The 26,758-nt window shown below is 46.4% G+C and overlaps 1 protein-coding gene across 7 annotated transcripts in view; it reads right to left on the reverse strand.

Annotated features, from left to right (window-relative positions):
* The window catches only part of RAD52 (RAD52 homolog, DNA repair protein), a 37,919-nt gene extending 19,203 nt beyond the window's left edge, over positions 1 to 18,716 (reverse strand). The window contains exons 1-3 of one of the 7 annotated variants that reach the window (XR_004059537.1): positions 6,458 to 6,688; positions 1,980 to 2,081; positions 355 to 456 (exon numbers count right to left, since the gene is read on the reverse strand). Coding sequence is in view for 6 of the 7 variants with exons in the window: in XM_030938658.1 (XP_030794518.1) it covers positions 355 to 456; positions 1,980 to 2,081; positions 6,458 to 6,535 (282 nt within the window). In the remaining variant the exon portion in view is untranslated. Of the gene's footprint in view, positions 1 to 354; positions 457 to 1,979; positions 2,082 to 4,354; positions 4,472 to 6,457; positions 6,689 to 17,592; positions 17,720 to 17,928; positions 18,284 to 18,586 lie in introns of those variants that run through there. The other 6 variants (XM_030938661.1, XM_010363535.2, XM_030938660.1 and 3 more) reach the window with 6 other exon arrangements.
* Between the last annotated feature and the right edge of the window lie 8,042 nt (positions 18,717 to 26,758).

Consider the following 26,758-nt stretch of genomic DNA (forward strand, 5'->3'; position numbering starts at 1 on the left):
AGCTGAGGCAGAAGGATCGCTTGAGTCTGGGGGAGGCTGCAGTGAGCCAAGATGACACCACCGGTCGGACTCCAACCTGGGTGACAGCAAGACCCTGTCTTAAAAAAAAAAAAAAAAAAAAAAAAAAAAGATGATGTAAAAATCCTAAGATGGCGGTTACGCAAGTGTCAAGACCATGCCTGGGCCCCTTCAGATGAGAATGAAGTCGGGAACCCATCCCCTCCCAGGGACACTGGGAGACCTCCAGGAAGTTAACAGGAGCCTTCAAATCCCTGAGGACCCAGAGAGGGAACTGGCAAGGCCATCGGAGTCTGTCTTTGGATGCCTGCTTTCCAGGCACATGAACTCTCCTACCTTCTGGCCTCCTCCAGCCATGCGGCTACTTATGTATTCTGGGCCCAGCCTCTGCCTCAGGGCCTTCTGGATGGCCTGGTACTCTTCCACTGTGTACTGGCACTGCAACCCCAAAAAAGAAAATTCAGTTCACACTTCACCATTCCTCACATCACTGAGTCTCCAGCTTTTCGACCTTTATACTCTTAAAAAGACCCCCCAGAACCTTTGTTTATGTGGGTTGTATTTATCTTATTAGAAATGAACTGAGAAACTTTTAAGGCATGCACGCCATTAGGCATCATAGCAGTGACATCGCGTATCACTTATGCAGTCTCTGAAGACTCTACCGTTCACTCATGAGAGAATGAGTGTGAAAGAGGCAAACAGTATTATTATGAAGGTAATTTTGACCTTCGGGACTCTGAATCTGGGTCCCAGGATTACATTTTGAGAACTGCTGCCTTAGCTGCTGCTACCATCCTTATAAAAGTTTCTGAAGCATAGGAAGCTACGATGTCCTGGCTTCAGAGCTGTAAACGACGTCAGCACAGGAAGCGAGTATGGAAACGGCACAGGGACGGGAAGCCTTGCTTCCATTTGCCCTTTCCAGAGATGGACACCTTCTCCAACGCAACAATCTCCTGTCCTGCACAAACGGAAACACACGACTGCTTGCTGATTTGGGTTTTGTCCCCCTTGCCCTGTTTGGATGAAATGAATACTCACAACTCTCTGGTAAAAATAAAGATGGAGTATGGGTGGACAAAGCAAGAAACTTTTCTATGCACACAATGTCCCTACAAGGAATATGACCCCCAGGAACTTTCCATGCCTCCAAGAAAGACAAGGAGGCAGGCGCGGTGGCTTATGCCTGTAATCTCAGCATTTAGGAGGCCGAGGCGGGCGGATCACAAGGTCAGGAGTTCAAGACCATCCTGGCCAACATGGTGAAACCACATCTCTACTAAAAATACAAAAAATTAATCCCGGGCATGGTGGCTCATGCCTGTAATCTGAACACTTTGGGAGGCCGAGGCAGGCGGATCACCTGAGGTCTGGAGTTCGAGACCAGCCTGGCCAACATGGTTAAACCCCATCTCTACTAAAAATACAAAAATTAGCTTTTTTGGCTTGGTGGCGCATGCCTGTAATCCCAGCTACTTGGGAGGCTGAGGCAGGAGAATTGCTTGAATCCAGGGGGTGGAGGCTGCAATGAGCTGAGATTGCACCACTGCACTGCAGCCTGGGTGACAAAGCAAGACTCAGCCTCGAAAAAAAAAGAAATAGAACTGGGTGGCATGCATACAGGGGCAATGGGAAATAGGGAGATTTTCACATAGTTTCATTTTGAATTTGATGTTATACAAATGTTATCTACTCCCCCGCCAAAAAAAATTTAAATCTAAATCTAATCCCCAGTACTATCAGTCTTTTGATAGCTAATGTTCCAAAATGCCCTCCAGAGTTCACAAAAGACCCCCAAAAAATGCATCTAAAGGAAAAACCAGTAACAACAAATAGCTCACACATGTACTATGTAAATGTACTATGTACTACTCACACATGTACTACGGTGCTCTACAAACCGCCGCACCCTAACTTTACTCAACCTCAACCTTTCCAGGCATGAAGGAACCAGTTACCTGTCCAAAGCATAACACCGCACCGCTGCCAGCAGCAGGATGGCTTTCATGTCCTCTGAGAACTGCTTCCTCAGTCCCAGACATCTTGACTCTGGTTGACCTCTATATAAACAAAAGGGGGGGCAGGAACAACAACAACCCTCAAAGAATGTTTAAAGTAAAAGGCAAGAGCCTCTACTAAAAAATCACATCCTTATGTAGCCGGGCGCAGTGGCTCATGCCTGTGATCCCAGCACTTTGGGAGGCCGAGACGGGCGGATCACAAGTTCAGGAGATGGAGACCAGCCTGGCTAACATGGTGAAACCCCGTCTCTACTAAAAATACAAAAAACTAGCCGGGCGAGGTGGCGGCGCCTGTAGTCCCAGCTATTCAGGAGGCTGAGGCAAAGAATTGCTTGAACTTGGGAGGCGGAGCCTGCAGTGAGCCGAGATGGAGCCACTGCACTCCAGTCTGGCGACAGAGCGAGACTCCATTATAGGGAAAAACAACAACAACAATATATGCAATATCCTAAGAGTTATTTACAAACTTCTAAGCACTGCTCCAACCCAGAGCAGAGCTCCTCAGTGGTCAACTACGGTCTCTCAAGCTACTGGAGATTCTTTAAGGTCTGCTTCTACCTTTCTGTTAACATGTTTGCTATTGTGTTGGTGCTCCTTTTTTTTTTTGAGACGGAGTCTTGCTCTGTCGCCCAGACTGGAGTGCAGTGGTGTGATCTCGGCTCACTGCAAGCTCCGCCTGCCGGGTTCCTGCCATTCTCCTGCCTCAGCCTCCCGAGTAGCTGGGACTACAGGCGCCGCCACCACACCTGGCTAGTTTTTTTGTATTTTTAGTAGAGACGGGGTTTCACCGTCGTAGCCAGGATGGTCTCGATCTCCTGATCTCTCAATCCGCCCGCCTCGGCCTCCCAAAGCGCTGGGATTACAGGCGTGAGCCACCAGGCCCGGCCAATGGTGGTGCTATTAAAGGTGATTTTTACAATAAGAATATATTACATTTATAACTATAAAATCAAAATTACAAAAATATTCTTTATGGGAAAGCAAACAAAAAATTTACTATTGGTGGAACACTGCTAATCCAAAAATCCAAAACTCAAAATGCTCCAAAATCCAAAACGTTTTGAGTGCCAACATGATGTGCTGTAGTCAAAACACAGGTAATGGCCAGGCACAGTGGCTCAAACCTATAATCCCAGCACCTTGGGAGCCTGAGGCAGAAGAACTGCTTGAGCCCAGGAGTTTGAGACCAGCCTAAACAGCAAAACCCCATCGCTACAAAAAATTTAACAATTAGCCACGTGTGGTGCTACTCAGGAGGCCGTGCGGGAGGATCGCTTGAGCTCAGGAGTTTGAAGCTGCAGTGAGCTATGATCACCCCACTGCACTCCAGCCTGGGTGACAGAGCGTCTGACTCTTGTCTCAAATAAAAACCCAAAAATGGCAAAAACACAACACACAGTTTATTGAGCTTCTCCAAGAGAAAAATACAATAATCAGCCAGATGCTGTTGCTGACACCTATAATCCCAGCATTTTGGAAGGCTGAGGCGGGTGGATCAGCTGAGGTCAGGAGTTCGAGACCAGCATGGCCAGCATAGCGAAACCACGTCTCTATAAAAATACAGAAATTAGCTGGGCATGGTGGCGCATGCCTGTGATTCCAGCTACTCAGGAGGCTGAGGTGGGAGAATCGCCTGAACCCAGGAGGCAGAGGTTGCAGTGAACCGAGATTGCACCACGGCACTCCATCCTGGGCGACAGAGCGAGACTCTCAAAAAAAAAAAAAAAAAAAAAGGCCGGTCGCGGTGGCTCAAGCCTGTAATCCCAGCACTTTGGGAAGCCAAGACGGGCAGATCACGAGGTCAGGAGATCCAGACCATCCTGGCTAACACGGTGAAATCCCGTCTCTACTAAAAAATACAAAAAACTAGCTGGGCAAGGTGGCAGGCGCCTGTAGTCCCAGCTACTCGGGAGGCTGAGGCAGGAGAATGGCGTAAACCCGGGAGGTGGAGCTTGCAGTGAGCTGCACTCCAGCCTGGACGACAGAGCGAGATTCCGTCTCAAAAAAAAAAAAAAAATTATCTTTAGGCTCTGAAAACAAATGAATTTCACGTTTAGACTTGGGTCCCATTCCCAAGATATTTGATTATATATATGCAAATATTCCAAAATCTGAAGTCCAAAACACTTCTGGTCCCAAAGCATTTCAGAGAAGCAATACCCAACCTGTACTAGCTAAGAGGGCAACTCTGGAAGGTGGTGGATATGTGAATTACCTTGACTGTGGTAATCATTTCACAATGCGTTCACATATCAAATCATCACACTGTACACTGTACACCCTAAATACACCTAATTTTTTGTCAGTCATACCTCAAAAAAGCTGGGGGGTAGGGAAGAAAAACCAAGTGAATCCGTTTTAAAGTTTAAAAAAACCAGCCAGGTGCGGTGGCTCACACTTGTAATCCCAGTACTTTGGGAGGCCGAGGCAGGCGGATCATCTGAGGTCAGGAATTAGAGACCATCCTGGCCAACATGGTGAAGCCCTGTCTCTACTAAAAATACAAAAAATTAGCTGGGCGTGGTGGTGCGCGCCTGTAGTCCCAGCTACTCGGGAGGCTGAAGCAGGAGAATCACCTGAACCCGGGAGGCAGAGGTTGCGGTGAGCCGTGATTGCGCCATTGCAGTCCGGCCTGGGCAACAAGAGTGAAACTCCGTCTGAAAAAAATACATAAATAAGTAGAGATGGGGTTTCACCATGTCCACCAGCCTGATCTCGAACTCCTGACCACAACTGATCCACCCACCTCAGCCTCCCAAAGTGCTGGGATTACAGGTGTGAGCCACCATGCCAGAACACGTCTCACATTTAAAGAGCAATCTGTGGCCGGGAGTAGTGGCTCACACTTGTAATCCCAGCACTTTGGGAGGCCTAGGCGGGTGGATCACCTGAGGTCAGGAGTTCGAGACCAGCCTGGTCAACACAGTGAAACCCCATCTCTACTAAAAATACAAAAATTATCCAGGCGTAGTGATGCACCCCTGTAATCCCAGCTACTAGGGAGGCTGAGGCAGAATCACTTGAACCCGGGAGGCGGAGGTCACAGTGAGCCAAGATCATGCCACAGCACTCCAGCCTGGGCAACAGAATGAGACTCCATCTCAAAAATAATAATAATAATAAATAAAGAGCAACTTGTTCTACTTTTATAAATAACTTAAAACACTCAGCCAGGTCGGGCACGGTGGCTCGCGTCCGTAATCCCAGAACTTTGGGAGGCTGAGGTGGGCAGATCACCTGAGGTCAGGAGTTGAAGACCAGCCTTGTCAACATGATGAAACCCTGTCTGTACTAAAAATATAAAAATTAGCGAGACACAGTGGCATGTGCCTGTAGTTCCAGCTACTCTCGGGGGGCTGAGGCTGGAGAATCGCTTGAACCCGGGAGGCGGAGGCTGCAGTGAGCCGAGATCACGCCACTGCATTCCAGTATGGGCGATGGAGCAAGACTCTTTCTCCAAAAAAAAAAAAAAAAAAAAATTCAGCCTTTTATTGAAGGACAATCTTGTCTTTGTCCATAATGTAAACATGAAATATTTTTTGCCTTTTTTGCTCTTTTACTTTGAAAAAGATGCCTACTGTTCTGCTTTCCTTCCTAAAACTGTCTACAATGGTTTTCCCATTGTAAAAGTAAAAAAAAAAAAAAAAAAAATTTAAGAGACAGAGTCTTGCTCTGTTACCCAGCTGGAATGCAGTGGTGTAATCATAGCTTAATGTAACCTTGACCTCCAGGGCTCAGGTGATCCTCCCTCTGAAGCCTCCCGAGTAGATAGGACTACAGGTTAGTGCTATCATGCCTGGCTAATTTTTTTAAAATTTTTTTAGAGATGACTGTCTCACTCTGTTGCCCAGGTTGGTTGTGAATTCCTGGGCTCAAGCAATCCTCCTGCCTTGGCCTCACAAAATGCTGAGATTAAAGGCATGAGCCACTGTGCCCAGCCTCCATTATAAAATTAAAATATCTTTATTGTAGAAAGCTTTAAACACATATCAGAGAATATGGAAGTAAAATTCAGCTGGATCTCCCCAAGAGATAGCTGTTGTCTTTTTGTGTATGTGATTGTGTTTGTCTGTGTTTTTTATATGTGCATATCTGTTAAACAAAGGTAGAATCCAAATGCATTAGGCATATCTTATGCAGCACCTCAAATCTTCTTCGCCTCGTGTGTCCCTGAGGCCCTTGGTCACTTTTTCCACCCCAGCTGTCACTGGGCTGATCAAACACGTCTGGGTTATGACCAACTGCCCACAGGTACAACCCCACGGTCCCTTACCTCCTGCTCATACTGGGTGCCTATCACTTCCCACCCTTGGATTGCCCCTTGCCTTGGAGGTGTGAGGGCCTGTGGGACCTACCTGGTACCCACACATACACAGCCCAGAAGTCTGTGGGAATTAATCTGCCATGAAGCAAACCTTTTTCCAATGAGACACAGAAGCTGAGGGGTCCGTCCATCCTTCCTTCAGATGGATTGCCCTGGTGCAGTTATTCATACATCCTCCTGGAAAACAGCTTTAGGGGAACAAGCAACCAACTGTACTTGCACCAAAGGTGGCCAGCTTCAAAATGCACCCTCGAACTGACTTAATCTTCCTTCTCCCTTCACTCATCTTTCCCCTACCTCTGCTTCCTGAAAGTACACTTCTTGAAAAATTAATAGCACATACGCTCTTGCCTCAAGCTGTAGGTTCTCTAGGTTCTAGGGTACCCAGGTACAGCAGACACTACGAATGCTCTATTAATCATCCCTTCAGCTTTTTGTTTTGTTTTGAGACAGTGTCGCTCTGTCGCCCAGGCTGGAGTGCAGTGGCGCAATCTAGGCTCACTGCAACCTCCACCTCCCAGATTCAAGCAATTCTCCTACCTCAGCCTCCTGAGTAGCTGGGACTACAGGCGTCCACCTCCACACCTGGCTAATTTTTGTATTTTTAGTAGAGATGGGGTTTCGTCATGTTGACCAGGCTGCTCTCGAACTTCTGACCTCAGGTGATCCACCTGCCTCAGCCTCCCAAAGTGCTGGGATTACAGGTGTGAGCCACCATGCCCGGCCATCCCTTCAGCTCTTACCACAATAGTGCACCCTAGTCTGACTTCCAAATGCCATCTGCATCTTGTTACCTGAGAGCTTTCTTTAGTATCCAGACTTCTTTGCACCTGTTTATGGCAAGCTGGAAGCACCAGAAAATGGAACCACCCGGGCGCAGCCCTCAAATGGTGCCTGACAGGAGCTGGTGTTGAAATACTCTCAAGCTCTCACCCCTCTGTGGGGTGCCACCAAGCTGCGAGCTTCCCCAATGGAATTAGGGTGGGTTGCTACCAGTGGCAACAGGCTTGATAACTCACCCTTAGTTGTCAAGCTTTCCTTTCCTGTCTCTCTTCCCCTCTCCTGTCTCCCTTCCCCCTCCTCTACTGTGTAAAGGACTAATCTCCAAATCAACTACTTGGGAATAAAAAGGAGGGCGGCAAAAGATACCTTTACAGTGTAGAAAGCTGGGAGTTACCACCTTAATCATTAAGTAATCAAACTTAATGTCACCAATTACAGTCACATCATGTGCTTCCTGATGGATGCACTAAGAAGGTCAAATCACTGAGGTAGTATTTCTACGAATCTAATCATGAGGAAATAATCAAGCAAGTTGAAATCTATAAAGCAATTGGCCTGGACTCTCCAAAGCATCACTGTCTCAAAAAACAAAACAAAATACAAGGGCTGGTGGACTCTTCAATATAAAAAGAGGTTTACGGCCAGGTGCAGTGGCCCACGCCTGTAATCCCAGCACTTTGGGAGGCCAAGGCGGGTGGATCATCTGAGCTCAGGAGGTCAAGACCAGCCTGGCCAAAATGGGAAAAATCCCGTCTCTACTAAAAATATAAAAATTAGCTGGGCGTGGTGGCGCACATCTGTAGTCCCAGCGACTTGTGAGGCTGAGGCAGGAGAATCACTTGAAACCAGCAGGTGGAGGCTACACTGAGCCAAGATGGTGCCACTGAACTCCAGTCTGGGTAACGGAGCAAGACTCCATCTCAGAAAATAAATAAATAAAGGCTTAAGAGACATGAAAACTAAATGCACTGTGTAATCTTTGAAGAAACTTTGGATCAGGGATAAAGAAAAGCCACAAAGAATATTATTAGGACAATGGGGGAAATCTGATGATGGGATGAACGTGAGACTGCAGCCACAACCTCCTGGGCTTTGTACAAACCTGCTGGGTTTGTATTTTTAATCTCTACTAAAAATACAAAAATTAGCTGGGCGTGGTGGCAGGTGCCTGTAGTCCCAGCTACTCAGGAGGCTGAGACAGGAGAATCACTTGAACTCGGGAAGCGGAGGTAGCAGTGAGCGGAGATTGCGTCACTGCACTCCAGCCTGGCTATAGAGTGAGACTCCGCCTCAAATAAAAAAAAAAGAAAAAGAAAAACAAAGGGCACCCTCTGAAAACTGTGCTGTGAAAGACACAAGAGAAAATTTAAAAGCCAAGGGACACACAACCGTCTCCCCTACAAAAAGGCCTTCCAGTAGAATTAGAAGCCAGACTTTTCTACACCTGCAAAAGATTCGGAACTACTCTTGAAGTAGGAATCTCAAAAATCATCCTGAATGATTTGTCACTCCGGCTCACAAAATGCAAACTTCGAGGAAAAAAAGACTGAAAAGATTGAAAGAACCTCAGGTTCCTGTGGGCTAATACCAAAATGTCTAACTCACATATAATTGATCCCAGAAGAAGTGAAAGAGAATGGAACAGAAGAAATATTTTTAAAACTAATAGCTCCAAATTTTCCAAACTGGCTGACAGACATAAATGTACAGATTTAAGAAGCTCTGCAAATCTCAAGGATAAATCTAAGGATAAATACAAATAAAATGATGCCTAGATACACCACAGGCAAACTGCTAAAAAAAATAAAGAGAAAATCTTGAAAGCAGGCAGAGTAATAACACATTTCATACGGAGTAATGAATGATGCAAATGATGGCTCCATTTTACAATAAAGGTAAGAAACATATCTAGAAATAAATTTAACAAAATATGTGTAAGACTTCTGAACTGAAAACTATAAAACAGAACTAAAAAGAAATTTTATTTTTGAGACGGAGTTTTGCTCTTGTTGCCCAGGCTGGAGTGCAATGCGTGATCTCGGCTCACTGCAACCTCCGCCTCCTGGGTTCAAGCGATTATCCTGCCTCAGCCTCCCGAGTAGCTGGGATTACAGGCATGCACCACCACACCCAGCGAATTTTGTATTTTTCATAGAGAAGGGGTTTGTCCACGTTGCTCAGGCTGGTCTCGAACTCCCAACCTCAGGTGATCCCCCTACCTCAGGTGATCCGCCTACCTCGGCCTCCCAAAGTGCTGGGATTACAGGTGTGAGCCTCCACACCTGGCCTGAAATTTTTATTTTTATTATTATTATTTTTTGAGACAGAGTTTTGCTCTTGCTGCCCAGGCTGGAGTGCAATGGCGGTATCTCGGCTCACTGCAACCTCCGCCTCCTGAGCAAGTTGAAGCAATTCTGCTGCCTCAGCCTCCCAACTAGCTGGGGCTACAGGCATCCGCCACCACACCTGGCTAAGTTTTGCATTTTTAGTAGAGATGGGGTTTCACCATGTTGGCCAGGCTGGTCTCCGCCCGTCTCAGACTCCCAAAGTGCAATATTACAGGTGTGAGCCACCACGCCCAGCCTAAAAAGAAATTTTAAAAGGCCTAAATAAGAAGGAAAATGCACCAAATTCATATATTTGAAGACTCAATACTGTTTAGGTATCATTTCTTTCCAAATTGATCCATAGATTCAATGAAATCCCAATCACAATTTTACCAAATTTTTCTGTGGAAACTGGTAAGATAATTCTAATATTTATAATGGAAATGCAGAGGATTTAGAATATTCACATCAAGCTTGAAAAACAACAACAAAATTGGAGGACCTACAACGACAAGACTTCAAGACTTACTAAAGCTACAGTAATTAAAAGTGCGGTACTAACATAAGGATTGAACAATGGAACTGAAAAGGGAGCGCAGAAATCAATTACCATTTGTACAGTCACCTTAATTTCAAAAATGCAATACCATAGCATTTTCAACAATTGGTGCTGGAACGAATGGGAAAAAAATTAATATTTAATTATATCTCACACCATTCACATAAACTAGAGATAGATGATAGGCCTAAACATAAAACTAAAACTGTAACATTTATAGGCCGGGCATGGTGGCTCACGCCTGTAATTCCGGCATGTTGGGAGGCCGAGATGGGCGGATCACGAGGTCAAGAGTTCAAGACCAACCTGGCCAACATGGTGAAATCCTGTCTCTACTAAAAATACAAAAATTAGTTGGGCGTGGTGGTGCGCATCCATAATCCCAGCTACTCAGGAGGCTGAGGCAGGAGAATCACTTGAACCTGAGAGGCAGAGGTTGCAGTGAGCTGAGACAGCGTCACCGCACCCCCACCTGGATGACAGAGTAAGACTTTGTCTCAAAAAAAAAAGGCCGGGTGCGGTGGCTCAAGCCTGTAATCCCAGCACTTTGGGAGGCCAAGACGGGTGGATCACAATGTCAGGAGATCGAGACCATCCTGGCTAACACGGTGAAACCCCGTCTCTACTAAAAATACAAAAAACTAGCCGGGCGACGTGGCGGGCGCCTGTAGTCCCAGCTACTCAGGAGGCTAAGGCAGGAGAATGGCGTGAACCTGGGAGGCGGAGATTTCAGTGAGCTGAGATCCGGCCACTGCACTCCAGCCTGGGCAACAGAGCGAGACTCTGTCTCCAAAAAAAAAAAAAAATTACAGAAGAAAACATGAAAGATTATCTTCACAGTCTGAAGGCAGCCAAGATTTCTTAGGACTCAGAAAGCAATAACTATAAAAGAAAATATAAGAGAAAACTGATTACATCAAAATGTAAAACTTCTGTTCATCACACAACTCTAAGAAAATGAATAGGCAAGCAGACAGAGGACAGGTAACCAGGGTATAAAGGTTATATAAGTAACTCCTACAACTCAATAAAAAGACACACACCCAATTTAAAATGGTCAAAAGATTTGAGCAGGCACTTCACAATGTATTATACGTTGTCATCAGCACAGGAAAAAGTGCTCAACACCATGAGTGACTGAGGACTAAAATTAAGACCATGACACACCACACCCATCAGAATAACTAAAACGACTGACAACACCAAATGTTGGCAAGGACACAAAGCAACTGGAACTCTCATACACAGTTGGCAGGAAACAGGCTGATAACCACTCAGCTGTTAATGCACACTACTCTTCATGAAAAAGAAAGGACGACTCTACGGACTGAGCCACAGGCCCAGGGAGCAGAGCAGCAGAGGCCCAATCCCAGGCCTTGAGCCCTACTGGTTTTTTGAGACGAAGTCTTTTCAGTCGCCCAGGCTGGAGTGCAGTGGCACAATCTCGGCTCACTGCAGTCTCCGTCTCCCAGATTCAAGCAATTCTCCAGCCTCAGCCTCCCAAGTAACTGGGACTACAGGCACGTGCCATCATGCCCAGCTAATTCTGATTCTTGTATTTTTAGTAGAGACGGGGTTTCACTGTGTTGCGTAGGCTGGTCTCGAACTCCTGAGCTCAAGTGATCCACCCGCCTCGGCCTCCCCAAGTGCCAGGATTACAGGCGTGAGCCACCGCACCCGGCCTATTGGTTCTTTATAGATCTTGAATATCAGTCTTTTGTCAAAGAGGTCCCTGTGCTTCCCCATTCCTTTTCTTACAGTAGTCTGTGATTACATTTTGATGTAATCAATCATATTGATCTTTGTGTGTGTTTGCTTTTTTAAGTGACTCTATGGCATCCTGAGCCCTAAGAAACCTTTACACACACTCACATCATGGAGATATTCTTCTCATTTTCTAAAAGCCTCACGGTTTTCTAATTTTGGAAATAGGTCTAGGCTGGGTGCGCTGGGTGCAGTTGCTCACACCTGTAATCCCAGCACTTTGGGAGGCTGAGGCAGGTGGATTGCATGAGGTGAGGAGTTCAAGACCAGCCTGGCCAACATTGTGAAATTCCATCTCTACAAACAACACAAAAATTAGCTGGTCCTGGTGACATGTTCCCGTAGTCCTAGCTACTCAGGGTGATGAGATGGAAGGCTTGCTTCAGCCTGGAAGGTGGAGGCTGCAGTGAGCTGAGATCACTCCATTGCACTCCAGCCTGGGTGATAGAATGAGACTCTGTCTCAAAAAAAAGGAAGAAATTAGGCCGGGTGCGGTAGAAAGAAACTAGGCCTGAGGCAGTGGCTCAAGCCTGTAATCCCAACACTTTGGGAGGCCAAGGCAAGCAGATCACCTAAGGTAGGGAGTTCGAGACCGGCCTGACCAACATGGAGAAACCTCGTCTCTACGAAAAATATAAAATTAGCCGGGTGTGGTGGCGCATGTTTGTAATCCCAGCTACTCGGGAGGCTGAGGCAGGAGAATCGCTTGAACCTGGGAGGCAGAGGTTGCGGTGAGCCGAGATCGCACCATTGCACTCCAGCCTGGGCAACAAGAGTGAAATTCTGTCTCAAAAAAAAAAAAAAAAGGAAGAAAGAAAGAAATTAAGTAGCCAGGAGCGGTGGCTCACGCCTGTAATCCCAGCACTTGAGGCTGAAGTGGAAGGATCGCTTGAGGCTCAGGAGTTCAAGACAAGCATAGGGAACATAGCTGTCTCTACAAGCAATGAAACATTAGTCGGGCATGGTGGAGCATGCCTGTAGTCCCAGCTACTCAGGAAGCTGTGCTGGGAGGATCACTTGAGCGGGGGCGAGGAGGGGGTCAAGGCTGTAGTGAGCCATGATCACACCACTGCCCTCCAGCCTGGGCAACACAGGAAGATTCTGTCTCAAAAAAGAAAGAAAGAAATTAAATATATACCTGTCACGTGATCCCAAAATTCTGATAGGTGTTTTCCCAGAGGAAGTAAAAACATGATCAAAAAAAAAAAAAAGTCGGGGTAGAAGGGAGAGAGCCTGGACTAGGATAGTGGCTATGGCAAGAAATCATGAATTCAAGATATTAAAAAGGTAAAGACTGGCAAAGATGTTTTATTCTTCTCCATTTCCTTATCACCTAAAAGCATTTCTTTCTTTTTTTTTTCTTTTTTCGAGGAGTCTCACTCTGTTGCCCAAGCTGCAGTACAATGGCACAGTCTCGGCTCACAAAAGCATTTCTTATTATATGTGGAGGGCTGAAGAAGCGGGTCAGGCGGACTCTGGATATAAAGTACAAGAGAGAGATGTGACAGGGTGATGGGTGAGATTCTGATTGTGAAGGTCAAGAATGGCTCGATGGGCCGGGCGCGGTGGCTCAAGCCTGTAATCCCAGCACTTTGGGAGGCCGAGACGGGCGGATCACAAGGTCAGGAGATCATAGACCATCCTGGCTAATACGGTGAAACCCCGTCTCTACTAAAAAATACAAAAAACTAGCCGGGCGACGAGGCGGGTGCCTGTAGTCCCAGCTACTCGGGAGGCTGAGGCAGGAGAATGGCGTGAACCCGGGAGGCGGAGCTTGCAGTGAGCTGAGATCCGGCCACTGCACTCCAGCCCGGGCGACAGAGCGAGACTCCGTCTCAAAAAAAAAAAAAAAAAAAAAAAAAAAAAAAAAGAATGGCTCGATGAACAAGACTGGAGCAAGTTTCTTCTATTTTCATTTATGAACACAGTGCTATAATGTTCATGGTACTTAAAAAGAATTGGCAGAAGTAGAAAGAAATGGCCAGGCACGGTGGCTCACATCTGTCATCTCAGCACTTTGGGAGGCCAACGCAGGCAGATCACCTGAGGTCAGGTGTTCAAGACCAGCCTGGCTAACATGGTGAAACCTCGTCTCTACCAAAGATACAAAACTTAGCGGGGCGTGGTGGTGGGTGCCTGTAATTCCAGCTCCTCAGGAGGCTGAGGCACGAGAATCACTTGAATCTGGGAGGCAAAGGTTGCAATGAGTTGATATCACGCCACTGCACTCGAGCTTGAGCAAGAGTGAGACTCCGTCTCAAAAAAAAAAAAAAGTAGAAAAAAATTTTTAATTGAAAAGAAATCTCAAAATATCGTTACCTCTAAAGCCTTATGCAGCTCAACACAGTCTGAAGTATGTGTTTTTTTTTTTTTTCGGAGACGTTCCGTTGCCCAGGCTGGAGTACAATGGCGCAATCTCAGCTCACTGCAACCTCCGCCTCCCAGGTTCAAGTGATTCTCGTGCCTCAGTCTCCTGAGTACCTGGAACTACAGGCATGCACCACCACCCCCAGCTAATTTTCTGTAGTTTTAGTAGAGACAGGGCTTCGCCATGTTGGCCAGGTTGGTCTCAAACTCCTGACCTCAGGTGTTCTGCCCACCTCAGCCTCCCAAAATGCTGGGATTACAGGCAAGAGTCACCACACCCGGCCTGAAGTATGTCTTAAAATCTGTGGGAAGGGAACCCGGAAATCTCAGCACTTTGGGAGGCCGAGGTGGGCAGATCACGAGGTCAGGGGTTTGAGACCAGCCTGGACAACATGGTGAAACTCCGTTACTACTAAAAATACAAAAAGTAGCCAGGCATGGTGGCGGGCGCCTGTAATCCCAGCTACTTGGGAGGCTGAGGCAGGGGAATCACTTGAACCTGGGAGACAGAGGTTGCAGTGAGCCGAGATCACACCACTGCACTCCAGCCTGGGTGACAAGAGTGAAACTCCGTCTCAAAAAAAAAAAAAAGAAAAAAAGCCTGTGGGAATATAGGATTAATTCCCTCACACTATGATCATTTCTCTACACTCCCACACCCAGCCATTAGAGAACTGCGGGGCCATACGCTAATCACTGAATCCCCAACACTCAGCACAGTCCCCACCCAGCACAGAGTATGAAAAGCATTTTAGCCTTATTTTAGCTTCTCTCCACATCAAAACTGCCAGTTCAGTATTAAAAATGAGTGCCCTGAGTGAAGAAACATTAAAAGCTGCAGAGATGGAAAAATATCCACTAGGCTTTCCGCCCTTGAACCACTGCTGAGAGAGTCAATCATCATTATTCAGGGTAGTTATGTCCTTTGATGGTATCATGAACACTGAACTAGCAAATACTGAGCCACTGCTCCTAGGGGAAATACAGGCCAATACAGAACCTTGTTTTATGTGTGCTTCTGTTTAAAGACATCTTATTTAATATATATTGTGAATGCATTAACACTGAACTCACAACCGACAACAAAAGTGGTGCCTGAACAAAGCTAATCTCAAAGCTTATCTTTTCTCTATAAGATACGTCACAGCCTTCAACTTGGAAATACTAGATAGCAGTTCTACTCTTGGAGGCCATTGTAAACAGCGAAATCACCAAAAGCACACACACACACACACACACAAAATGGCACTAAGTATACAGCCAAAATAACACTTATGTATAGTCTCAGAGCTGAAACAGGAAGGCAGAGTGTCACCTTATTTGAACACAGCTGGGAAAGCGTACAGAGGGCGACTCAAAATTTTGCACAACTATCCTCTCCCACAGCTGGCTCAGTTACCTTTTTCATACACTCATCTCCAACTATACCGTTTATACAAGATAACACGTTTTGGTGTACATTACATAACAGCAACCTCTGACGGTTTCTGCCTCCCTGAGAAGACCAGCACACAAACATTTCTCTGCTTGATACCACTGTACTTAACGGCCTGGTAAGTGTTGAACTGAGAATAGACGACTTTAAAAAACATTCCGTGAGGGGCGCGGTGGCTCACGCCTGTAATCCCAGCATTTTGGGAGGCCAAGGCGGGAGGACCAACTGAGGTCGGGAGTTCGAGACCAGGGTAACCAACATGGAGAAACCCCTTCTCTACTAAAAATACAAAATTAGCCGGGTCTGGTGGCGCACACCTGTAATCCCAGCTACTTGGGAGGCTGACGCAGGAGAATCGCTTGAACCTGGGAGGCAGAGGTGGCAGTGAGTCAAGATCGGGCCATTGCACTGAGACCTGGGCAACAAGAGTGAAACTCTGTCCCCCAAAAACACAACAGACAAACAGAAAACAAAACTCCCGCCCAGGCGCACTGGCTCACGCCTGTAATCCCAGCACTTTGGGAGGCTGAGGCAGGTGGATCACCTGAGGTCAGAAGTTCGAGACCAGCCTGGCCAACATGGTGAAACCCCATCTCTACTAAAAATACCAAAAATTAGTTGGGCGTAGTGGCCCGCGCCTGTCAGCCCGACCACTGAGGAGGCTGAGACAGGAGAGTCGTTTGAACCCAGGAGGTGGAGGCTGCAGTGCGCCGAGATCCACCATTGCACTCCACCCTGGGCAGCAAGAGTGAAACTCCATCTCAAAAATAAAAAAGAGACTCCCCTAAACAATACCAGACCTGAGACCCCTGAATTACCTGACTCAATCCAAGAGTTAAACGCTAGTTTCCAAAAACCAAAGTTTTAAATGTCTGTGCCTCAGACTGCGAGTTCCGTGGAGGCCTAGACCTAGAAAGTCTAGAAAACCACCAATATCCATCCAATCACGGAGAAACAAATGTGGTATATCCACACAATAAATAATTCAGCTATCTAAAAAATGAAGTTGATACATGCTACATACAACATAGATGAACTTTGAATCACTGTATTAAGTGAAATAAACCAAACGAAAGAACAAATAGTGTATAATACAGTACTGAGAATAGGTAAATTCACAGATTAGTGCTGCTGGGAGGAGGAGGACATAAATGGGTGTCTGCTAATGGGTTTCAGGGTTTCTTTTAGGGATGATAAAAATGTTCTGGAATCAGACAATGGTGGTGGTTGCACAACCCTGTGAATATACCTAAGCCACTGAATTGCACACTCTGGACGTGATGGCTCACACCTGTAATCCCTGCACTTTAGAAGGGCGAGGAGTTGAGACTAGCCTAGCCAACCTGGTGAAAAATACAAAAATTAGCTGGGTGTGGTGGCGTGTGCTTGTAATTCCAGCTACTCGGGAGGCTGAAGCAAAAGAATCGCTTGAACTCAGGAAGCGGAGGTTGCAGTGAGCCGAGACGGCGCCACTGTACTCCAGCCTGGGCAATAGAGCGAGACTACGTCTCCATTTTTTCAAAAAGGGGGTGAATTTAATTGTATGTGAATCATATCTCAACTTTTTTTTGAGATGGAGTCTCGCCCTGTCCCCCAGGCTGGAGTGCAGTGGTGCCATCTCGGCTCACCCGTGGGCAACCCCTGCCTCCCGGGTTCAAGCGAATCTCATGCCTCCGCCTCCCGAGTAGCGGGGATTACAGGCGCCCGCCACCAGGCCTGCCTGTTTTTGTATTTTTCAGTAGAGAGGGGGTTTCGCTATGTTAGCCAGGCTGGTCCAGAACTCCTGGCCTCAAGCGATGCTCCCGTCGGCCTTCCAAATTTCTGGGATTACAGGTGAGACACCGCGCCAGACCTCTATCTCAATTTGGTAACAAGGCTCAATACTCAGCCAAACTGAGCGTCAGATTTTTATTTATTTATTTTCCCCGTGACAGGGTCTCGCTCTGTCGCCCGGGGTGCAGTGTCGTGGTACGGGTGCGATCCCGGCTCACCATAGGCTCGACCTCCCGGGAACAGGCGGGCAGGCCGCCACCATGCCCGGCGTCAAATTCCTTTTAAATCAGTCATTTCTTCCCAGCGTCCCCCGCTCCCTGCAACTCAGCTTCGTTTAGCTTGTTACGACCAACCTCATCTTCACCGGGCACGCCTGGTGCTCTCCTGGGCAGCGTCTCAGGAGCTGAGACCGCCACCACGGAGCGAACTCCGTCTCAAAAAAAAAAAAAAAAAAAAAAACACACTTCAGCTCCCCGCCCCTCCGCAGCGCTCCAGGAGCGCACCCTACACCGCTGGACGCGTGGGTCCGGCGCCTGGTGCTCGGTTTCCCGTACCCCGCCTTCCTGCCCATCTCTCGGGAAGCCGCGATACTGAGCCCCTCACTGCGCCGGTGAACGAGAACAGGCCTCTGGACTCAGCATCTCTACGCTGAGACCTCAGGATCAGCTCCACCGCAGCCCCAGGTTCTCGACTCGGAAGCTGAGCCTTGCCACGCTCCACACCCACGGCCAGAACCATCCCGGGGGAAGCCGCTCTCCTCCTCCACTTACGCACCTCCGACAGCGCGCGGTGCACGCAGGGAGCTCGATCTAGGCTACGGACAAGAAGAGCGCTTAGATGGAGGCCGCGCAGAGGAGAATGGGAAGGGTGTGCGAGGGTCTCTGGGAAGAAGGTCCCAACCCACGCCCAGCGCCGGAGGGCAAAAAAAGACAGACCGGAGGAGGAACCGTAAATCAAGTAGGAGGGGAAAAGAGCCGCAAAGCCGTCTGCGGCAGCCGTAAAGCAACCTGGAGGCACAGCGCTGGCATCTACGTGCTGAGCCGCTCGGCCTGCCCCTTCCTCCTACTTCCCTCCAGCTTCCCTCGGTCCGCGGCCGTCGGATCTCTGCTGCCCCCTGGTGGGCTCGGGGGTTTCGTCAGGCCTTTAGGAGCAAGTGAGGCCGGCGTGGTTCACACTTCACGTGCCCGGCGCCCATTAGGATGCGGGGCTCACCTGTGCACAACTGGGAAGCTCTTAGGCAGAATGGTTGTCGGAGACTTTCCCAGATTCCGCCCGGGCCGAGGCAGCGGTGGACCTGGTGGTTCCGGAGGCCCCTCACCACCGCCGCGCACATCCAGTCGTCACCGGATGGCGCCTTCGGTTAGCGACGACTGCGGGGAAATGGAGGAGTGCGGCTTGGCGAGGCCCTCTCGAGAATGCCCCTGGGGCCGGCGCGGCGGCTCAGGCCTGTAATCCCCGCACTTTGGGAGGCCGAGGCGGGCGGATCATGAGGTCAGGAGTTCGAGACCAGCCTGGTCAACATGGTGAAACCCTGTCTCTACTAAAAATACAAAAAAGACACCGAGCGTGGTAGCGGCGCCTGTAATCCCAGCTCCTCGGGAGGCTGAGGCAGGAGAATGGCATGAACCCGGGAGGCGGAGGTTGCGGTGAGCCGAGATCGCGCCTCTGCACTCCAGCCTGAGCGACAGAGCAAGACTCTGTCTCGGAAAAAGATGGATGGATGGATGGAAAAGGATGGATGGATGGATAGATAGATGATTGATTGATTGATAGATAGTCCAACCTCAGAAAGGAAAAGGGCCTTCTATGTATAAAAATTGAGCAATAAATCATAAAGTAAATGGATAAATGTAACTACTTACATAAAACTTTTTAGAAGTATGTTAAAAAAAAAATTCTTTTTTTTTTTTTGGAGATAGGGTCTCATTCTGCTGCCCAGGCTGGAATGCAGTGGCATGATCATAGCTCACTGCACCCTTGAACTTCTGGGCTTAAGGGATCCTCCTGCCTCAGCCTCCTAAGTAGGTGGAACCACAGGCCCATGTCACTGTGCCCAGAATTTTTTTTTTTTTTTGTAGATACGGAGTCATGCTTTGTCACCCATACTAACAAAACTTTAAACAAGAAGAAAGGTAAATATTATTACCATATATGGTAAGAGAGTTCATATATTAACTTCAAAGAAAAATAAATGAGTGAATATTTCACAAAAGGAGAAATACAATAAATATGAAAAAAGGTTTAACTTCAATAAAAGTAATGTATATATATTAAAACAAGTATAACATCATTTCACCGATTAAATTAGAAAATTAAAATATTTCTTTTTACACAAACATATGAACACATTCTTAATGAATTTTGAAGGTATTGCTTTAGTGTTTTTTATCTTTGCTGCACTGGGGAAGTCCAATGCCATTCTAATTCCTGTTGCTTTTTATATAACCTGATACTTTGTATGTGAAAAGAATAGAATTATACTTTTTTTAGTTTTCATAGAGATATTTTCATTTAAGATATTTCCTTTACCTCTTACAATCTAGAATTTCTCAGTGTAGCTATTCCACCTGGAGCTCTTCAACCTCTCTACTTTGGACTGATGGTCTTCTGGCCTGGTGAATCTTGCCTTCCCAAGATTTATACTCCTCACCCAGGAATTTCATTTACCTTTCCTCTGTGTTGGATCTTGTTTCCTAAATCCTGCATCTTCCTCTTTCTAGGTTTCCTTTTACATTTTGATGGAGACATTATTCTGTAACTTTCTGAGAAAGGGTGGGCAATATTTTTTTTTTAGAATATGTATTTCGGCCGGGCGCGGTGGCTCAAGCCTGTAATCCCAGCACTTTGGGAGGCCGAGACGGGCGGATCACGAGGTCAGGAGATCGAGACCATCCTGGCTAACACGGTGAAACCCCGTCTCTACTAAAAAATACAAAAAACTAGCTGGGCGACGTGGCGGCGCCTGTAGTCCCAGCTACCTGGGAGGCTGAGACAGGAGAATGGCGTGAACCTGGGAGGCGGAGCTTGCAGTGAGCTGAGATCCGGCCACAGCACTCTAGCCTGGGTGACAGAGCGAGACTCCGTCTCAAAAAAAAAAAAAAAAAAAAAAAGAATATGTATTTCTAAATTTGTTTTTATTTTTTCATTTTATCAATCTGATTTCAATTTATTCCAACACCTCAGGTGATCCGCCTGCCTTGGGCTCCCAAAGTGTTGGGATTACAGGCGTGAGCCACCCACTGCGCCCGGCCACTACACTGATCTTTATTGTTTTTTTCCTCCTCCTAATTTTGGGTTTGGCTTTTTGTTGCTTTTTCTAGTTCCTTGAGGAATATTGTTAGATTTTTTATTTCAAAAGTTGCTGAAAGCCTAGGTGTGGTAGCTTACACCTGTAATCCCAGCACTTTGGGAGGCTGAGGCAGGTGGATCACCTGAGGTCAGGAGTTCAAGACTAGCCTGGCCAACATGGTGAAACCCCTGTCTCTACCAAAAATACAAAAAAATTACCTGGGTGTGGTGGTGGGCGCTTGTAATCCCAGCTACTCAGGAGGCTGAGGCAGGAGAATTGCTTGAACCCAAAAGGTGGAGGTTGCAGTGAGCCAAGATCATGCCATTGCACTCCAGCCCAGCACTTCAGCCTGGGTGACAGTGAGACTGCATCTCAAAAAAAGGTGCTGAAAAAGCATTGCATAAAATTCAACATCTCTTTATGATAAAAACAACAACTTAGATATGGAAGGAACATACCTCAACATGACAAAGGCCATATATGACAAACGCACAGCTAATATTATACAGAATAGGGAAATATTGAAAGTCTTTCCACTAAGATTTTGGTTTTGGTTTTTGGGATTTTCTTCTTTCTCTTTCTTTCTTTCTTTTTTTTTTTTTGTAGACAGAGTCTCGCTCTTTATCGCTCAGGTTGGAGAACAATGGCACAATCTCAGCTCACTGCAACCTCCGCCTCCCAGGTTCAAGTGATTCTCCTGCCTCAGCCTCCCTAGTAGCTGGGATTACAGGTGCCCACCACCACGCCCAGCTAATTTTTTGTGTATTTTTAGTAGAGATGGGGTTTGACCATGTTGGCCAGGCTGGTCTCGAACTCCTGATCTCAGGTGATCCACCTGCCTCGGCCTCCCAAAGTGCTGGGATTACAGGTGTGAGCCACTGTGCCCAGCCAACTAATATTTTTGAATAAGGCAAGTATGCCTACTTTTACTACTCTTATTTAACATAGTACTTGAAGTCCCAGCCAGAGCAATTAGGCAAGAGAAAGAAATAAAGGGCATCCAAGTTGAAAAGAATGAAGTCAGATTACTCTGGTTTGCAGATGACATGATCTAATATTTAGAAAAATCGTGTCCGGGCTCTTGCCTGTAATCCCAGCACTTTAGGAGGCTGAGGTAGGAGGATCGCTTGAGGCCTGGAATTCAAGACCAGCCCAGACAGTTAGTGAAACCCTAGACCCCATCTCTACACAAAAGATTTCTTTAAAAAAACAGGGAAATGCTACCCGACATTGATCTGGGCAAAGATTTTTTAGGTAAGTCCCCCAAAACCCATGCAATAAAAGCAACAATAGATAAATAGGATTACATCACATTAAAAAGCATTTGCACCGCAAAAGAAATAAGCAATAAAGGGAAGAGACAACATACAGAATGGGAGAAAATACTTGCAAACTATACATCCAACAAGGGATTAGTAACTAAAATATATATATATACACACATATATATATAAAAACTCAAGCAACTCAAAAGCAAAAAATACCGAAATAATTTTATTTAAAAAGGGTCCAAAGACCTGCATAGACATTTCTTAAAACAAGACATACAAATGACTAACAGTTTTTTTAAGTGCTCAATATCACTAATAATTATGGAAATATAAATTAGAACTGCAATGAAATATTACCTCACCCCTGTTAGAGTGGCTATTAACAAAAAGATGAAAGGTAACTGATGTTGGCGAAGATGTGGAGAAAAGGGAACGCTTGCACACTGTTAGTGGGAAAGTCAAGTCTTATAGTCACTATGGAAAACAGTTCGGCAGTTGCTCAAAAAACTAAGAACTACCATATGACCCAGCAAGGCCACTGCTGGGTCTACATCCAAAAGAAAGGAAATCAGTTATGTTGAAGAGCTGTCTGCATTCCCATGTTTATTGCAGCCCTATTCACAGCAGACAAGATACGGAATCAACCCACGTGTCCACCAATGAATGAATGGGATAAAACAAATGTAGTAAATATTCACCGTGGAATACTACGCAGCCATTAACAAATCCTGTCATTTGCAGCAACATGAATGGAACTGGAAGTCATGATGTTAAGTGAAATCAGCCAGGCACAGAAAGACAACTATTACACCTTCTTACTTAAGTGAAATCAGCCAGGCACAGAAAGACAACTATTACACCTTCTTACTCATATGTGGGAGCTAAAAAAAGTGGATCTCATGGTGGCAGACAGTAGAATGGTGGTTACCAGAGGCTAGGAAGGGAAGTAGAGGAGGATGAAGAGAAATTGGTTAAAAGGTACAAAAATACAATGAGATGGAAGAACAAGTTCTAGTATTCAACATAGTAGGGAAAGTATAGTTAACCATAGTTTATTATGTATTTCAAAATAGCTAGAAAAGAAGGATTGTAATGTTCCCACCACAAAGAAAAGATGAATGGGCCGGGAGCGGTGGCTCACTCCTGTAGTCCCAGCACTTTGGGAGGCTGAGGCGGGTAGATCACCTGAGGTCAGGAGTTTGAGACTAGCCTGGCTAACATAGTGAAACCCCATCTCTACTAAAAATACAAAAATTAGCTGGGAGTAGTGGCCGGGCACCTGTAATGCCAGCTACTCAGGAGGCCGAGGCAGGAGAATTGCTTGAAACCAGAAGGCAGAGGCTGCAGTGAGCTGAGATTGTGGCACTGCACTCCAGCCTGGGTGACGAGAGCGAAACTCCATCTTAAAAAAATAATAATAATAAACATGAAAAGATAAAATGAATAGAGGCCAGGCGCCATGGCTCATGCCTGTAATCCCACCACTGTGGGAGGCCGAGGTGGGTGGATCACCTGAGGGAAGGATTTCAAGACTAGCCTGGCTGACATGGTGAAACCCCATCTCTACCAAAAATACAAAAATTAGCCAGGCATGGTGGCACACACCTGTAGTCCCAGCTACTCAGGAAGCTGAGGTGTGAGAATCCCTGGAACCCAGGAGGCAGACAGAGGTTGCAATGAGCCAAGATCACGACACTGGACTCCAGCCTGGGCAACAAGTGAGACCCTTTTTCTAAACAAAGAAAAGAAAAAATAAATGGATAACCCAATTACCCTGAGGTGATCATTTACACGTTGTTTACAGGTATGAAAATAGCACATGTACCTCAAAAGTATATACAACTATTATATTTGTTTTTTTGGGTTCTTTGGAGATAGGGTCTTACTTTATTGTCCAGGCTGGAGTGCAGTGGCACCATCTCGGCCCAGCGTGACCTTTGGCACCTGGGTTCAAGAGATTCTGCTGCCTCAGCCTCCCAAGTAGCTGGGATTACAGGCATGCACTACCATTTCCAGCTAATTTTTGTATTTTTAATAGAGATAGGGTTTCACCACAATGGCCAGGCTGGTCTCAAACTCCTGACCTCAGGTGATCCTCCCACCTTGGCATACCAAAGTGCTGGGATTACAGGCATGAGCCACTGTGACCTGCCCTGTATATCAATTTTTTCATTGTGAAGAAATAAATAAATAAATTGTTTCAGTGGCCGCTGAGGTGTCCCTTGCTTCTACTGGTATATGCTTTCAATACTACTGTGCTGACACTTTCTCAAGTTGTCTCACAATGATAGAATTAGCCTTATTGAAACACCTGTATTTATTAAACAACTTCCTTCTAAGATGCTCCAGGCTTTTAAAATTATACTTTATCCTGAGCATAATTCTTTGAGATAGAGAGAGGGACAGGTGAAGTCACCCCTCACACTTCATAGCAGAGGTATTACTCCACAACCATAAGCACACTCCTGTGAGTTGCATGAATTCTAAACTCTTCCAATACTGCTAGTTGTTTGTGAACGTGCCTTCAAGCACATGCTAAAATCAGGCCTTTTTTTTTTTTTTTTTTTGAGACAGAGTCTTGCTCTGTCGCCCAGGCTGGAGTGCAGAGGCACAAGCTTGGCTCACTGCAACCTCCACCTCAGGTTCGAGTGATTCTCCTGCCTCAGCCTCCTGAGTAGCTGGGATTACAGGCGCCCGGCACCACGCCTGGCTAATTTTTGTATTTTTAGTAGAGATGGGGATTCACCATGTTGGCCAGGCTGGTCTTGAACTGCTGTCCTTGAGATCCGCCCACCTTGGTTTCCCAAAGTCCTGGGATTACAGGCGTGAGCCACTGTGCCTGGCCTACTCTCTGTTTTTGTGAATTTGACTATTTTAGATTCCTCATATTAGTGGAATCATGAATATTTGTCTTTTTTTTTTTTTTGAGACAGAGTCTGGCTCTGCCGCCCAGGCTGGAGTGCAGTGGTGCGATCTCGGTTCACTGCAAGCTCCGCCTCCCGGGTTCACGCCATTCTCCTGCCTCAGCCTCCCAAGTAGCTGGGACTACAGGTGTCCGCCACCACGCCTGGCTAATTTTTTTTTTTTTTTTGTATTTTTAGTAGAGACAGGGTTTCACCGTGTTAGCCAGGATGGTCTCAATCTCCTGACCTGATGATCTGCCTGCCTCGGCCTCCCAAAGTGCTAAGATTACAGGCGTGAGCCACCGTGCCCGACCTTATTTGTTAATTTTTTGAAGAACCACTGTACTGATTTCCTTAGCACTTGTACCAGTTTACATTCCATCCAACAGTACACAAGGGTTCTGATTTCTCCACAACCTCGCCAATGCTTATTTTCTTTTCCTTTTTCTTTTCTTGAGACAGAGTTTCACTCTTGTTGCCTAGGCAGGAGTGCAATGGTGCAATCTCAACTCACTGCAACCTCCACCTCCCAGGTTCAAGCGATCTTCCTGCCTCAGCCTCCCGAGTAGCTGGGATTACAGGCATGTACCACCACTCCCGGCTCATTTTTTTGTTTTTTTAGTAGAGATGGGGTTTCACCATGTTGGCCAGGCTGGTCTCCAACTCCTGACCTCGGGTGATCCGCCCGCCTCGGCCTCCCACAGTGCTGGGGTTACAGGTTTGAGCCGCCGCGCCCGGTCACTTTGTTCTTGTTTCTTATGACTAGTAAAGATTTTTGTTGTTGTTGTTGTTGTTTTTGAGATGGTGTCACACTCTTTTGCTCAGGTTTGAGTGCATTGGCATGATCATAGCCCACTACAGCCTCAAACGCTTAGCCTCAAGCACCCTCCTGCTTCAGCATCCTGAGTACCTGGGACTACAGGTGTGGGCTATCATGCCCTGCTTGGACTAGTCAAGTTTTAACAGATCATTAATTAACTCCTATTTTTCAAATAGCAGTAGCTGACCTACTAGGAGACATTTAATACAGAGGCAGAGGTCTCAGCCAAGGCAGTGCATCCAATTAGCCCTTAATTTCCTATATTTCACTGCCTGTTTCTTAAAAGGAAATAAAAGGCTTTTAGAACTCAAAGTAGCAGCTGTCAAGTGGAACTCTCCATATTGCATTTCTCAATAATTATCATTCCACAGAACCCACCCTGGGCAGAATATCCAAGCCACTGGTTCTGAGATGGAGCCAGCTGGGATCAGAACTACCTTACTTCAATGCAAACATATTTTTCTAACTAATCTACTCCCTGGAAAAAGTTATTTTAACTGGATTTAAGACAGTGGGAGGGAAAGAAGTATAGAGAAGCACTGGCTTTCTTCCCGTTACTGTAGAATCAGTCGGTGTTTAGAATGAAGTGTGTCTTTTACAAGTGATTGATCTTCAAAACGGTAGAACTTCTGCCAGGCCGTAAAGTGGCAGAAGGGAAATGTGGGTCAGCACAAAAACTATTGAGAGTAAAAGAGAGAGAGATAAGGCCAGTGTTGCCACTAGACCTTGATCTTTTTTTTTTTTTTTTTTTTTTTTTTTTTTTTTTTTTGAGACGGAATCTTGGTGTCGCCCGGGCTGGAGTGCAGTGGTGTGATCTTGCCTCACTGCAGCCTCCACCTCCTGGGTTCAAGCAATTCTCCTGCCTCAGCCTCCCAAGTAGCTGGGACTACAGGCTGATGCCGCCACACCCGGATAGTTTTTTTGTATTTTAGTAGAGGCAGGGTTTCACTGTGTTGCCCAGGCTGGTCTTGAACTCCTGAGCTCAGGCAATCCATCTGCCTCCGCCTCCCAAAATGCTGGGATTACAGGCATGAGCTACCGCACCCAGCCTAATTCATTTAATTCTTTTTTTTTTTTTGAGACAGAGTTTCGCTCTTGTCG

Source organism: Rhinopithecus roxellana, chromosome 10 (assembly GCF_007565055.1).
Source record: "Rhinopithecus roxellana isolate Shanxi Qingling chromosome 10, ASM756505v1, whole genome shotgun sequence".
NCBI lineage: Eukaryota > Metazoa > Chordata > Mammalia > Primates > Cercopithecidae > Rhinopithecus > Rhinopithecus roxellana.